Source organism: Aplidium turbinatum, chromosome 16, assembly GCF_918807975.1.
Source record: "Aplidium turbinatum chromosome 16, kaAplTurb1.1, whole genome shotgun sequence".
NCBI classification, from domain to species: Eukaryota; Metazoa; Chordata; class Ascidiacea; order Aplousobranchia; family Polyclinidae; genus Aplidium; species Aplidium turbinatum.
The window spans coordinates 15,037,956-15,050,697 of NC_137487.1; the positions used below are offsets into that span (position 1 = coordinate 15,037,956).

The 12,742-nt window shown below is 37.9% G+C and overlaps 1 protein-coding gene across 1 annotated transcript; it reads left to right on the forward strand.

The window, feature by feature from the left end:
• Positions 1-2: 2 nt before the first annotated feature.
• Positions 3-10,054, forward strand: LOC145785997 (propionyl-CoA carboxylase beta chain, mitochondrial-like). Its single transcript, XM_082597688.1, has 11 exons — positions 3-211; positions 525-644; positions 2,139-2,264; positions 2,570-2,683; positions 2,934-3,086; positions 3,264-3,451; positions 3,699-3,780; positions 4,071-4,194; positions 4,722-4,930; positions 5,376-5,574; positions 8,362-10,054. The coding sequence occupies exons 1-11, from the start codon at positions 38-40 to the stop codon at positions 8,481-8,483; spliced, it is 1,611 nt and encodes a 536-aa protein (XP_082453814.1). The 5' UTR covers positions 3-37; the 3' UTR covers positions 8,484-10,054.
• The last annotated feature ends 2,688 nt before the right edge of the window (positions 10,055-12,742 follow it).

The window sequence follows — 12,742 nt, forward strand, 5'->3', positions numbered from 1 at the left end:
TAGTTCCGTTGGAAATTTAAATAAGTAGTAATACAAAATGATATTTGCGATCAAGAAATGCTTCTCAAAAGGACACCCTGTTTCTTTGGCTCTATCATTCGTAAGGAGAAGCAGCCATGCGGCAACAACTATACAAGAAAACATTGAAAATAAACGAAGACGTGCCAAACTTGGTGGGGGACAACACAGGATAGATGCCCAACACAAGAAGGTATATCCATCAATTAAGTGATTTAACTCGTCATTCATAAAAAACCCATTCCACCTCGACTAGAAAATTAGTTCATTTTTACATTGATTCGACATCTACAACTCTAAATGTGGCAGTTGAACTACGTACCTTTGCCTTAGTATTCCTTGGTGCAGAATGTTGTTTACCAGTTGAGTTATAGTGACCGAAATATTTATGAAGTAACTGAGACTATAGGTTAATTGCGTTGATAATTATCTTTCTGAAAAACAATCTTTTTGTATGTAAATATCGGCAGTTGATATATAACGAGATGTCGCGATATTTTGAACAGGGGAAACTGACTGCCCGGGAACGAGTTAACCTCCTGCTTGATCCGGGAACCTTCACGGAGTTCGACATGTTTGTAGAACAGCGTTGCACTGATTTTGGAATGGACGCTGAGGAAAATAAGGTTCTTTCATTTGGACGGTTTTTGTCGAATTCATGATATAGGCTATATATATACTGTATAATATGCCTAAAGTTATTCACATTCTGTTTACTTTCGTGACTTAAATACACCACCATACTGCATTCGTCCATATACTTCACAAAGTTTTGTCATTGCCAAATACGTTAATTTTAACAGCATATATGGTCATTCCGTATGAAAACAGCCAATATGAAGATATCTCGTATATGGCACCTCTCATGTTTTGCTGAATAGTTGTCATACTATGCCTTAGGTTACCAAACGAAAGAATCCTAAGTTTTATATCAATACCGTATCTCAAACGGTTTTCCCATGGCGGCCATTTGAATTTCGGGTGTCACCCTCGTTTTTGACTTGCGGGAGTAGCGAATAGAAATTTCAGCCATTTTTAGAGCTCCATAACTTCTATTGCAATTGTGATAGAAGATTAAAAATTCCTGTGCTAGTTCATTATAAACTATCGGACACAAATCAATAGTAAAAAAACAACACCTCTTGGATGATGCATAGGTGTTATGTGGATCATCAAAATCCTTTTTTTTTCAATTTTCAAATGCTTCTAACACCCAAACCAATGGAAATATTTCTCTAAAACATGATTAATACGTAATATTTGGAAACTTTTCTTTCCCATCTTGAATTTGAGAGTTGTGGTGCCATTAACAGAGATTTTATGGGGGTCTGAAAACCCTATCGGGCAGCCAGAAATGGCCCTTTTTTAGCCCTATGTTCAGATCCCGAAATGATTGCGTAGAAATTTTTTGACCAGGCTGAAATTTATGCTAGACAGATAGGCTACATACATTTAGTTTTCATTTTATGAAATAAAAATTTTGACTCTTAAACTTCCTTAACTGTAAATTGTACGTCTTTAAAATGAAACATTGTGGTCATTTTTGGCAAATAATTTCAAGTCCGTAATGTAGGTCAGCGAAAATTCAACAATGATTCACCATGAAAATAAGTAGGTACTATGCTTAGAGATCATAAACAGTTGAATGCTCACACTGTTGGCCATTAATTTATGTTCACAATGATGCTTTCATCCCTTCTCACCCATGAAAAAGTACTTCCCTGCAATCAATAAGCTATTACGTGGAGATTAAGTTGTAGGAAAATGATCAATCCGTTTTTAAAAAAGGATTTTTTTTCAATTTGCACTATGATTTTGAATTACATCAAATATAGTTATTACTTTCTTAATCTCTACAGCCTGTTTTACCCTAAAAGGGATCATCAGAAGATCCTTATTCAAATATAATTGTATTTGCATATATGGATCTTCTGACAATCCCCCTTTTAGGGTGAAACAGGCTGTAGAGGTTTTAGAAAGTAATAACTACAGTATATTACATGTAATTCGCTCTGCTTGGCTTTTTTGCCAGGCATTGAGCACTTTTTGTAGTATTAATATTAGTTTTTTGCTTTATTTTGAATTATTATATATGTATACAGTATTTATATTCTCTACAGTTTTCTGGGGACAGTGTTGTCACAGGACATGGCTTGATAAACGGCCGTCAAGCTTACGTCTTTTCACAAGACTTCACTGTCTTTGGCGGCTCATTGTCCAGTGCTCATGCACAGAAAGTATGCAAGGTATTCTGTTCAAGCAGTTACTTTCATTCTGTTTCTTGGTGTTGTCATATCATTCATAATCAAAACTTTTGAGTGTGATATGCAAAGTATTTCTCAATAGAGCGATGTTGGCTTATAATGCATTTGTCAGCATTTTAACTTTCATCCGATATCACGTTCGGTATTTGTGCTATTCGCAAAATGTTGGTGGTCATTGGCCAAGAAAATATTCTGTGTAACCTTCTAATACAAAACATGACTTGCAAGCTGATCTTTCCACACGTTGACAACTTGACATGCATATTGCATATGATATGTCGTTTCAGATAATGGATCAAGCTATGCTTGTTGGTGCTCCCGTCATTGGTTTAAATGACTCTGGTGGCGCAAGAATACAAGAAGGCGTAGAATCACTTGCTGGCTATGCTGATATATTCCAGGTGAAAAGCAAAGTAAAGTAACTCGCTGTATCTCAAAAGATGTGCTTTTCTCATTAGTTCAAAGCATCTGCAAGGACTGCTTAAATGAAGTTTCCGTAGAGGTTTCCTCAATCCAGGGATGAAAATTCCCGCAATCGGTCTTAAACTTTCGTATTTGTTGAATGAGGATACACGACACGTATGCTATTTACCTGTAATTGGATTTTTCCGAAATACCACTTCCACAGTTTAAAGTCCCTTTTGTTTCCAGAGAAATGTTATGGCTTCCGGGGTGATCCCACAAATCTCCATGATCATGGGTCCGTGTGCCGGAGGAGCTGTGTATTCTCCTGCTCTTACTGACTTCACCTTCATGGTCAAAGACACATCTTACCTTTTCATAACTGGACCTGATGTTGTGAAGGTTTGTGGGGCTTGTGTAGTGCGTTTAGTTATTTATTTGCACAATTTATACGTTTTATCACGTTGTTTTTTTGTGTTCGCGGTCTACTCATTAGTTCAGATTCTATCCACACGTTTTCGGCTTCGTCACGTGACTTAACTTTTGTGAACAACTTAGATTTTATGGTTTCTTTTTCAGTCTGTTACCAATGAAGACGTGTCTTCTGAAGAGTTAGGAGGAGCTAAACCTCACACAACCGTGTCCGGTGTTGCCCATGATGCATTTGAAGACGATGTGGATGCGCTTCTTAAACTCCGAAAGTTCTACAACTACTTACCTCTCAGCAATCAAGACGCAGCCCCAATTTTATCCACAGATGACTCGAGGTAAGAACGGGCTTCACCAAGAGAGTATAACAAAACATCTATCTCGTCGCATAGCATACTCTGCTCTAAAGAGGTTGCCCATTTCCACCGATTGGTTACTTGGGGCCTGTTCCGGTAACTAGTTTGGATCAACTGTGTCTCAAAAATGATAAAAAACATAATTCCTGGTAATGATGGAGTGAGGTTTGTACAATATCTTTCCTACCGCTATGAGCAAAGTGTAACCTTGCCTTGCGCATTTTTTCAGCGAACGATCTTGTCCAATCTTAGACGATTTAATTCCAGTCGAGAGCACAAAAGCTTATGATATGTTGGAAGTCATAACAACGGTACGATTGATAACTATTATGCAATTTATGCTAAACTGTCCTTGTACAGTATACGCATTATTCATTTTCCAAATAGTAGCCATATAGATGTCTTCATTTTTAAAAGTTTTAAATCATTGCAAAGTGTGAAATTCTGTCAGGAACCGTACATTAAAACACTGTCAAATCTACTTGTATTTTTGTAACATATCTTTCGAAAAACATATCTGACATGCGTGGTCATATTTTATAATATCCAGAAAATGAGTTGATTGTTTAAAGTTGTTGAAAATCTATTTTTTTATCGTCAGCTTACAGACAGCCATGATTTCTGGGAGCTGATGCCGAGTTATGCGAAGAATATCGTTGTGGGGTTCGGTCGGATGAACGGGAGAACAGTCGGCTTCGTAGGAAATCAACCAAAAGTTGCTTCTGGTGAGGGCTTTAGAGTTGAAAGTTTTCATAGTTTTGTGCTTAGTTATTATAACGAAAGTGTAGGGTATTAATTGCAGCCAGAGCTGTGGAAGTTGAGTCTGAATGATTTTGGCGTATCCGGAGTCGTTAAAAAAAGGCCGATTCCGGCTTGACACGAAGCGCTGAAAAATAAAATTTTTGTTCGCATTTTTTTTCTAACCATTGTTTCTTGTTCTCCGCATGGTGCTTTCAAACTTTTCCAGAAAATAGAAGTGTTTGTTCTTGCTAGTTTTTGTTAAAGTCACCATTTCAATTTCGATCGCAACTTAAATGAAATTAAATTTAAAATGAAAAAGGACACAGATTTTATAAAAAACACTGAAGCCGGAGTTGGCTCATTATAAATCGAGAAGTCGGAGTCGTCTATTTTTCGCCCGACTCCACAGCCCTGGTTGTTGAAAGGTAAAAGGCTGAAAACCACTGGAATAGACCCCAAAAAAGCATTTGTTTGGCAACTTTATCACGTTAACGACATCTCGTCTCAACAGGATGCTTGGACATCAACGCCTCCGTTAAAGGGGCCCGGTTCGTTCGCTTCTGCGACAGTTTCAACATCCCTATTGTCACACTGGTTGATGTTCCTGGCTTCCTGCCAGGCACCTCGCAAGAACACGGCGGGATCATTCGTCACGGCGCCAAACTTTTGTTTGCCTACGCCGAGGCAACAGTTCCCAAGATCACCGTTATCACAAGAAAGGTACTAATTTTATTTTTGTTATTTTATTTATTTATTTTTTTATTGTTATTTTTTTTTTGTTATTCTTCCTCCTCAAAACCTTGTAACTTTTCTCAGAGGCCGATAATCATTTGCGTCACTTCATGGATAGGGAAGGAGTATTATGGTAAAAAATAATGAGTTCGTAGATTTAATGTCAGGTTTCGCAGTGCTGGTGGTGTGCTTAGTAAAGGAAAGAATGATTTAATTTCCTCCCAACAATAACAATAAGGCAACTGTGTTTCTCACAGGCAGTTAAAATAACAGTTTTTAACATTGAAAAATAAAGAACATAAGCTTCTAAGCTGTTTAAAACTTACTTACTTTTGCCAAGATTCGAACCATTGTCGCTTAATCTTGTCACTTCATTTGCAAAATCAAGTACTTATCCAGCAACTTTGCGCATTCAATGCATTTTCATTTCCAGGCTTACGGAGGTGCATATGATGTGATGTCATCGAAGCATCTGCGTGGTGACCTGAACTACGCATGGCCGACGGCCGAGGTGGCCGTGATGGGGGCGAAAGGAGCCGTCCAGATCATCTTCCGCGGAAAGGAAGATCAAGCGGAAAAGGAAGCGGAATATATCGAAAAGTTTGCCAATCCGTACCCGGCAGCTATCCGAGGTTCGATTGAAAGAGTTACCGATTGTTTGTTTTTAATAAAATTTGGAAATGCATCGGTACACTGTGATTGTTTCGAAGGGAGTCTTACAGATGCTATAATTTTTTTATAAAATGTATCATCTACGTTTATAACGACCCGGCCAGTAAGTCAGTCATTTTCAACATTGATTCAATGTCTGCGGAATGGGAATAGTTACTAATCTGAATAAAAACTTGCAACAAGATGATATCTGTGCGCTATATGCCCATTAGGGTGTTTCATTTTTTCACCATTTTTGAAATTCAAAATGCCTGGGGTCCCATCTGGTGGTATTTGGGGAAAAAAGTTTACACCCCAAATTTTTTTCAATTATGACGTCATATTGAGGTGGTCCACGAGGTTTAAAATTTTTGGGCCTCAAAATCTCGAAATTTGGCCGTATCTCCGGAACCACTCATCATAGATCGACAAAATTAGTATTAAAATGCGCAGAAGGGTCGGTTTCCTATACCTGATGTAGAGAATATTAAGATCTATCTGCTTCAGAAAAAAAGTTATTTCAAAAAATCTGATTTTCGGTGTATTTTCTCCTGATGAACAGAGATCAGGTGATCAAGATCAAAAGTTTTTCTGTATTTTTTCACTCTTGAAAGCTGTTATTGCGTAATAATAGTTGGTGTTAAGGTTTCAGCACTGGGCTTGTCTAGTCTTGCTATCTGGTTAAGCAAAGCCCCATCTTGCATTGCTCCGGGACTCTTCTTGGCGCCGTCCACAAAAGAAATGACATGGAAAAGATATATTTCGTTTATGTTGAACATGTATTTAATTTAAGGGTATGAATATCATGACCAACTTCATCATTAAAATAATTGACCAGTCGAGTATTGACTCCGGACTTTTTTCCTGTATTGAGAGCAGTCGTATCAGCCATGACTGAATAGTGAATATACTTGGGGTAGGTGAACTTTGCAAGCCTCCTGGATGATGTTGTCAAAAGTCAGTGCTGCAGTGACTGACACACTTTTGGGAAAATTTTTAACAGCAAGCACACTTTCGTGCTTCATGCCATTATCATCAACAAGTTGACCTAAGAAAACGTATCGATCTATTTTATCGACAACGCGCCCATCATAACATAACTGCATGGTAGAAGCTGAGTTAAGAAGGTTCTCACTTTCCATCAGAGATTTTTCTCTTGTTTTTTGTCGTTGGTGGTATACTGTCGAAGGTGATGCAGCTATTTGATCTTTTCCAAAAACCGACCTCATAAGATCTGACTGTTGGCGTACCGAAGTCATCCTACGATCAGCAAGTAAACAACTTCTATCATTTATTGAAAAAGAATGTACTTTCTTGTAGCCTACACTTTTCCCCCAACAGCTGATTTCAGAGGCTCGTATTCCCTATCATCTTCCCAATTTATATCCCCATCAGAGTCGCTTTCGCTACTGTGTAGACATCTAACTGCTTCATTTCTTTTTCTCTGTTTCGAACATAGTAGTGCCGATGCTTTGGCAGATTGTATGCCAGAAGTGCTCGGTTGTTCAACTTCACTGCTCGTTTCCCACCTCCTTTTATGATTTTCCCGTTCCAAAGCCTTTTCTACATGGTTGACATCTACGCCACCGATAAACATTTTTCGATCTTTTCGCTGATCTTTCAAGAACGCGATTTCTTTCTTCTGGACTCGGTTTTCGAGTTCACAGCTGCAAGAGAGTTTCTTTTGAAAAACAACCTGATTTTCGGAGATCGAACACTTCACTTACATGCACATATATCGAACAAGTTCTGCAACCATTCTTGATTAACCTCATTACCTCTGCGTTTCATTTCTTTCTTTCTTGCTGTATTGTAGTCTACTTCTCTATCACGTCTTTTAACTTGGCTTCAATTCTCTGTTTGCTAAGCACTGGAAGACCAGCTTTGTTCCATATGCCAGCTACATCTTTCAGCAGTTCATCTCTCAAATCTTTGAAATGGGGTATTTTCTTCAAAAACTTTGGGATTAGTTTCGGCTACCGTACTTTCTTCCTCAAGTAAAAATAGTGATGACTATATCTGAATTAAGGGGAAGCACATTTTTCTCCGATTCCTTGAAGTTTTGCATCGACTTACTAATACTTGACCTTAATGCCATAATGACACTTAATCAAAATCTAAAGCAGGTGAACAGCATAGCTCTTCCTCAACGGTCACATTATAATATCCTCGACGAGGGGTAGCCGTAGCCATCATCATTATAATAGTAATACCTTCAATAATTAGTTAATTACCCTTTCGTCTCTTGCAAAACAAACAAGGACTATTATTATGCAATAGCAGCTTTCAAGAGTGAAAAATACAGAAAAACTTATTATCTTGATCACCTGATCTCTGTTCATCAGGAGAAAATACACCAAAAATCAGATTTTTTGAAATAACTTTTTTTCTGAAGCAGATAGATCTTAATATTCTCTACATCAGGTATAGGAAACCGACCCTTCTGTGCATTTTGATACTAATTTTGTCGATCTATGATGAGTGGTTCCGGAGATACGGCCAAATTTCGAAATTTTGAGGCCCAAAAATTTCAAACTTTGTGGACCACCTCAATATGACGTCATAATTGAAAAAAATTTGGGGTGTAAACTTTTTTCCCCAAATACCACCAGATGGGACCCCAGGCATTTTGAATTTCAAAAATGGTGAAAAAATGAAACACCCTAATGCCCATGCTAATAGTAAAGAAAGGTATAGCCGATATAAAGCAGCAAGCCTCCAGGCTTATTTCGTCACGAAAATCATTAAATAAAACTGATATGTTTCAGGCTACGTTGATGACATCATACAACCTCGCACTACAAGAACGAGAATATGCAAAGACTTGAACTTACTCGCGAGTAAGAAGCAAAGCAATCCATGGAAGAAGCATGCAAACATGCCATTGTAGTGCTGTGTTCTTCCTCGTGGCACAAGATGTTATTTCTCTTTGGTTCGCCTCAAATTCTCACCAGAATGCTTCCACAAATTTTACGAAAAGTTTTTTCTTTGAAGTGGGTTCACCACGAAAGGCATGAGTTGTGCTTTCCAGTTACAAAAAATTCATTCGTATGATATTAAGGTATCGCAAAATCTATATAGGCCACTGCTTTGTCGTCATTTTCTTGTCGTCAAGTCAGTACCAGTTCAGTTCTATTTATTTGATTTGGCTTATGAGAATGTACGCGTGGCAGCACTGCGGGTTAACGGAATATTGAAAGACATCTTAATCTACAAGACGTAATCAATTGATCATGCTTGATGTCAGATAAACGTGTTGTTTTTATTTATAACGCGTCTTTGTTGATCGTGTAACATCGGGTGTTACGTTATGGCAATTTCTTAAATTATGTGAACCTCGCATAGTTAAATGCTTTGATAGCTAACACGAGATGTTGGTGTGCCATCGTTTTGCTTCTTAATTTTGCCACATATTTCATGTCTTCTAGGTCTTGTTTCTTGCTGCTTTCAATTAAACTTGTGCGCCCTATTGGTGTTAAGTAAATTCAGAAACATGCTCACAATGCTAAAAAAAATCCGTCAAAGTTCAAGTTATTTACTTACAGCTTACGTCTGCCATTTTACGTCTAAATATTTATAAAAAATATGTTCAACCTCTTTCCTTTTAACGGCTAGGCAAGTTGATAAAAAGTCTATTCAGATTTTGACACGTGTTTAGTGGTAGTTTGAAGGCACGGCCCCTCGTATCTTTTGCATTAATTGTAAAGTTTTACCTACTTCGCTTTTGATTTACGTCATTCAATAATTGTTTGGTATAGTACTTCAAGCAAAGTCAAGTGGCGACGATGAGAATTTTAAAGATTTGGGCAACCAAGATGTTCATCTTCTAACAATCAAAATGTGATTACTATGTAATTACATCGCAATTGCGACACCATATTATGAACACATCAGGGATAAACCAAAAATAAACATTGTTCATTTTTCTTTGTTGCAACAAACTGTTCGGTGTTTCTAACGTACTGTATGTGGAGATAATGTACAGTCCATGTTTCCCGCCTATTCAAGCAAGTTGTTAATCGGCGACCATGCAATCACATACTGGCCAATATTTAACATCACTCACACTTATTCCAAAGCATGCTTAGAGGAGTGCTACAGAAATAGCGTATGACACAACTCTTTTGCATCATACAACACCACACTGCGATTTTCGCCAACCTATATCGAGAAATGTGACAGTTATGCCCCCTCCCCCTTCAAGGGAGTCATATGTTAAAACAGCCTCTTATCACTTTGTCGGATTAATTGAATCAGACTTCATTTTTTCATTTTGATAAAGTTAAATATAAAATTGTCGCTTGTCTACAGTACGTTAAGTTACATGATATTTGCTTTTTATACTACAATTAGTACCCGGTATGTTAAATTATTATTTCATTTCTCGCACATTGCCTTCATTCTTTTACCCAATCATGTGTCAATGACCTTACTTGCCGTCAGAAAATAAACAAACAAACGAAAAAGTGAAATGCTTGTTTATAAAGAAGCTATCTTGTCACTGACTTCAATTTGCGTCACGCTCAAATGATGTACCTTACCCGCAAACGAGCGGACAAATCTTTGCAGAATAATCATCAGGTGCAATTTATTACTTTCTCCTTTGCTCGGTAAAAAACAAACTTGAATCAATTAACTGTAACAGTTTTTAGTATTACCTTGTAGGCACTTTTTGTGGTAAGTTTGCGGAGTGACTGAGTTGTTAACGATTACCTAAACGGGATCTTTTGCGCTGCTATTTGTTTTTCTGCCTGGCCTCTTGTAGTTTCACCGGTTCAGCATGATTAAGCGCTGAGCTGAAGCACGAACAACACGAGTAAAAGGAAAAGCGTGTACCCACTTCCGCTCTCAAACAATCGACTACAGTCCTGACATCATAACGAAATTTGCACGTAAAAGATCGGAAAAAGCTGGTCCAGAAATGTAACAAATGAGACTTGTGGCACGAAACAGCTTAATCCGCTTTCGGGATTTTGTTCTATTTCGGTGCGGCAAACCTTAGTTGTTTCTGGTAGAACACAAGTGTCGACTTGCCTTCGCTGAAAAACCCAATATCGAGAGCTCCCACTCTCGCATGTGAGGCAACGTCGACCAAAGGGTGTGAAGACTAGTCAGTAGTCACCCTCCCTCGCAGACTTGTGTGAATTTGCAAACACGTATTTAAAGAATACACTAGTGTACAGAACAGTAGGTCTATGTCTAGCGCAGCTACCCTCGTTAAACCTAATAACCTGCAGATTCTGTTACACTATAAAACAAGTCAAAATACTCGTATTATTCAGGAACATCAGATCAAGATTAGAATAAGTGAATGAGCAATGAATACACGGTCGAATCAGAGTTATCATTTTTTTCCTGTCTCCATGGGCTGTATCCAAGGGGGGGGGGGGGGGGGGTGATCACCAGAGGTGGGCAGTAACTAGTTACTGTAACTAGTTACTTTTTGAGTAACTGTAACGGTAACTTCGTTACTATTTTCCAAAAGTAACGAAACGCGGTAACCAGTTCCTATTTTAGCACTTTTTCAACAGTTACAGTTACAAGTTACTTTTGTATTGAAATTTCTGTTTCTAATCGCCGTCCATTTCTCTGCACATGTTTGTGTCATGCTTTATGCGTGTTTGCTGCGCGTTGCGCAATAATGCATTCTTCTCGCAGCTGTATCGGAGCAGCACTGCCCATGCGCTGCGCTCTTGTTTTGTGATCTTATGGAGCAGGATTGCCATATTGGCGGATTCATCGCCAAAATCCAGAAATCTGGCGATTTTTTAAGACGTTTTGCTTAATATTTAAGGTTTGGCGATTTGGCTCTTTTTTAGCGCTTTTTGAGAACTAATTTGGCTAAATTAATTGCTTTTGGTGATTGATCAATATGTGACTTTCTATGCAATGTTTAGCAAAAGTGTTTGGCAACACTTGATAGCTTAATTCATGCTTGTCGTATAGCTGCCAGAGGTGTACAGGAGCCGTAGTTTTGGAGTATAGGAACCGGAGTCCCGGTGTTACGTTCACTGTTCGCAATTTTATTACATCATTGTTTTTTCGATTCAAAATCGGAAGTCGATGTCTAAGTAACTTCGAGTTATAGCAGAGAAAACAAATTATTTCCTTTGTTTCGAGCATTTAAAGAGAATATAGTTTCGGGAGAGAGTTTTCTTTTTTGTACCAAAGACAGGCAAAGCACAACAATATCACAGAGTTGAGCATTACAACAATATATTTTACATATTTACAAGTAGTTTAACAGTCAAACGTTTCCGGCTTAACTTAAGCCCTCATCAGGAATCTGAAAATATGTATAAATTGCAATAAATTTAAACTTTTTGAAAGTAACTATAACTGACTGACTATAAGCATCAAGAAACACGCAACGATTATTGTAAGCAATAGTGTGGAAAACAGACAGACGGAAAACAAATTACATTAGGAAAAGGCAACTGCGTAACTAGAAAAGAATTTGCACCACAGGGTGCGTGATACATCTAATAAATGTTGAGGAGAATGGATGCGCCTCCCGCAAATAATTGTTTGTCTAAATTTGGATTACAGCGTTTACGTTGAGATTTATGAGTACCGGTAACTGAAAGTAACTAGTAACTAGTTACATTTTTGAAATCGGTAACTGTAACGGTAACTCAGTTACTATTTTGGCCAAGTAACTATAACTGTAACTCAGTTACTTTTGAAAGTAACTTTGCCCACCTCTGGTGATCACCCCCCACTTATTGAAGTGGTTTGGAATAACTAAGACGATTTTAGCCCACTGTCTAAAAATCACCCCCCTCCCGAATTCTGAAAGTGGAAAGAGCCCCTGCCTGTCACCACAGTTGCAATATACAAGTTACAGAAGCACAAGAGTCAGGAAAATAAAGCAAAGCACGCGCATCTTTAAACAGACAATCTTTATTCAAATCAGCAGCTACTGATGGAAAGCATTGTGCATCAACATATCAAAAGTTTGATACATTTTTTGTTGCTGTGTTTGCATAATTATTGCCAAGTCATAATGACATAGCAAAACATTTTTAAGGAAGGGATTATGACATGATTTATTGTTAAATTCTATGCCCTAGCAAAGATCACTTTTTTATGTCAAATTAATAACGTTCTTGAAATGTAGGCTACTACCGTAATGCAAACATGGGATCT

Coding starts and splice junctions, on each gene's coding strand:
- LOC145785997 (XM_082597688.1), top strand. CDS start 38: ATGATATTTGCGATCAAGAAATGCTTCTCAAAAGGACACCCTGTTTCT. Junction 2,265..2,569: donor ATGCACAGAAAGTATGCAAG/GTATTCTGTTCA, acceptor ATGTCGTTTCAG/ATAATGGATCAAGCTATGCT. Junction 4,931..5,375: donor TCACCGTTATCACAAGAAAG/GTACTAATTTTA, acceptor TTTCATTTCCAG/GCTTACGGAGGTGCATATGA.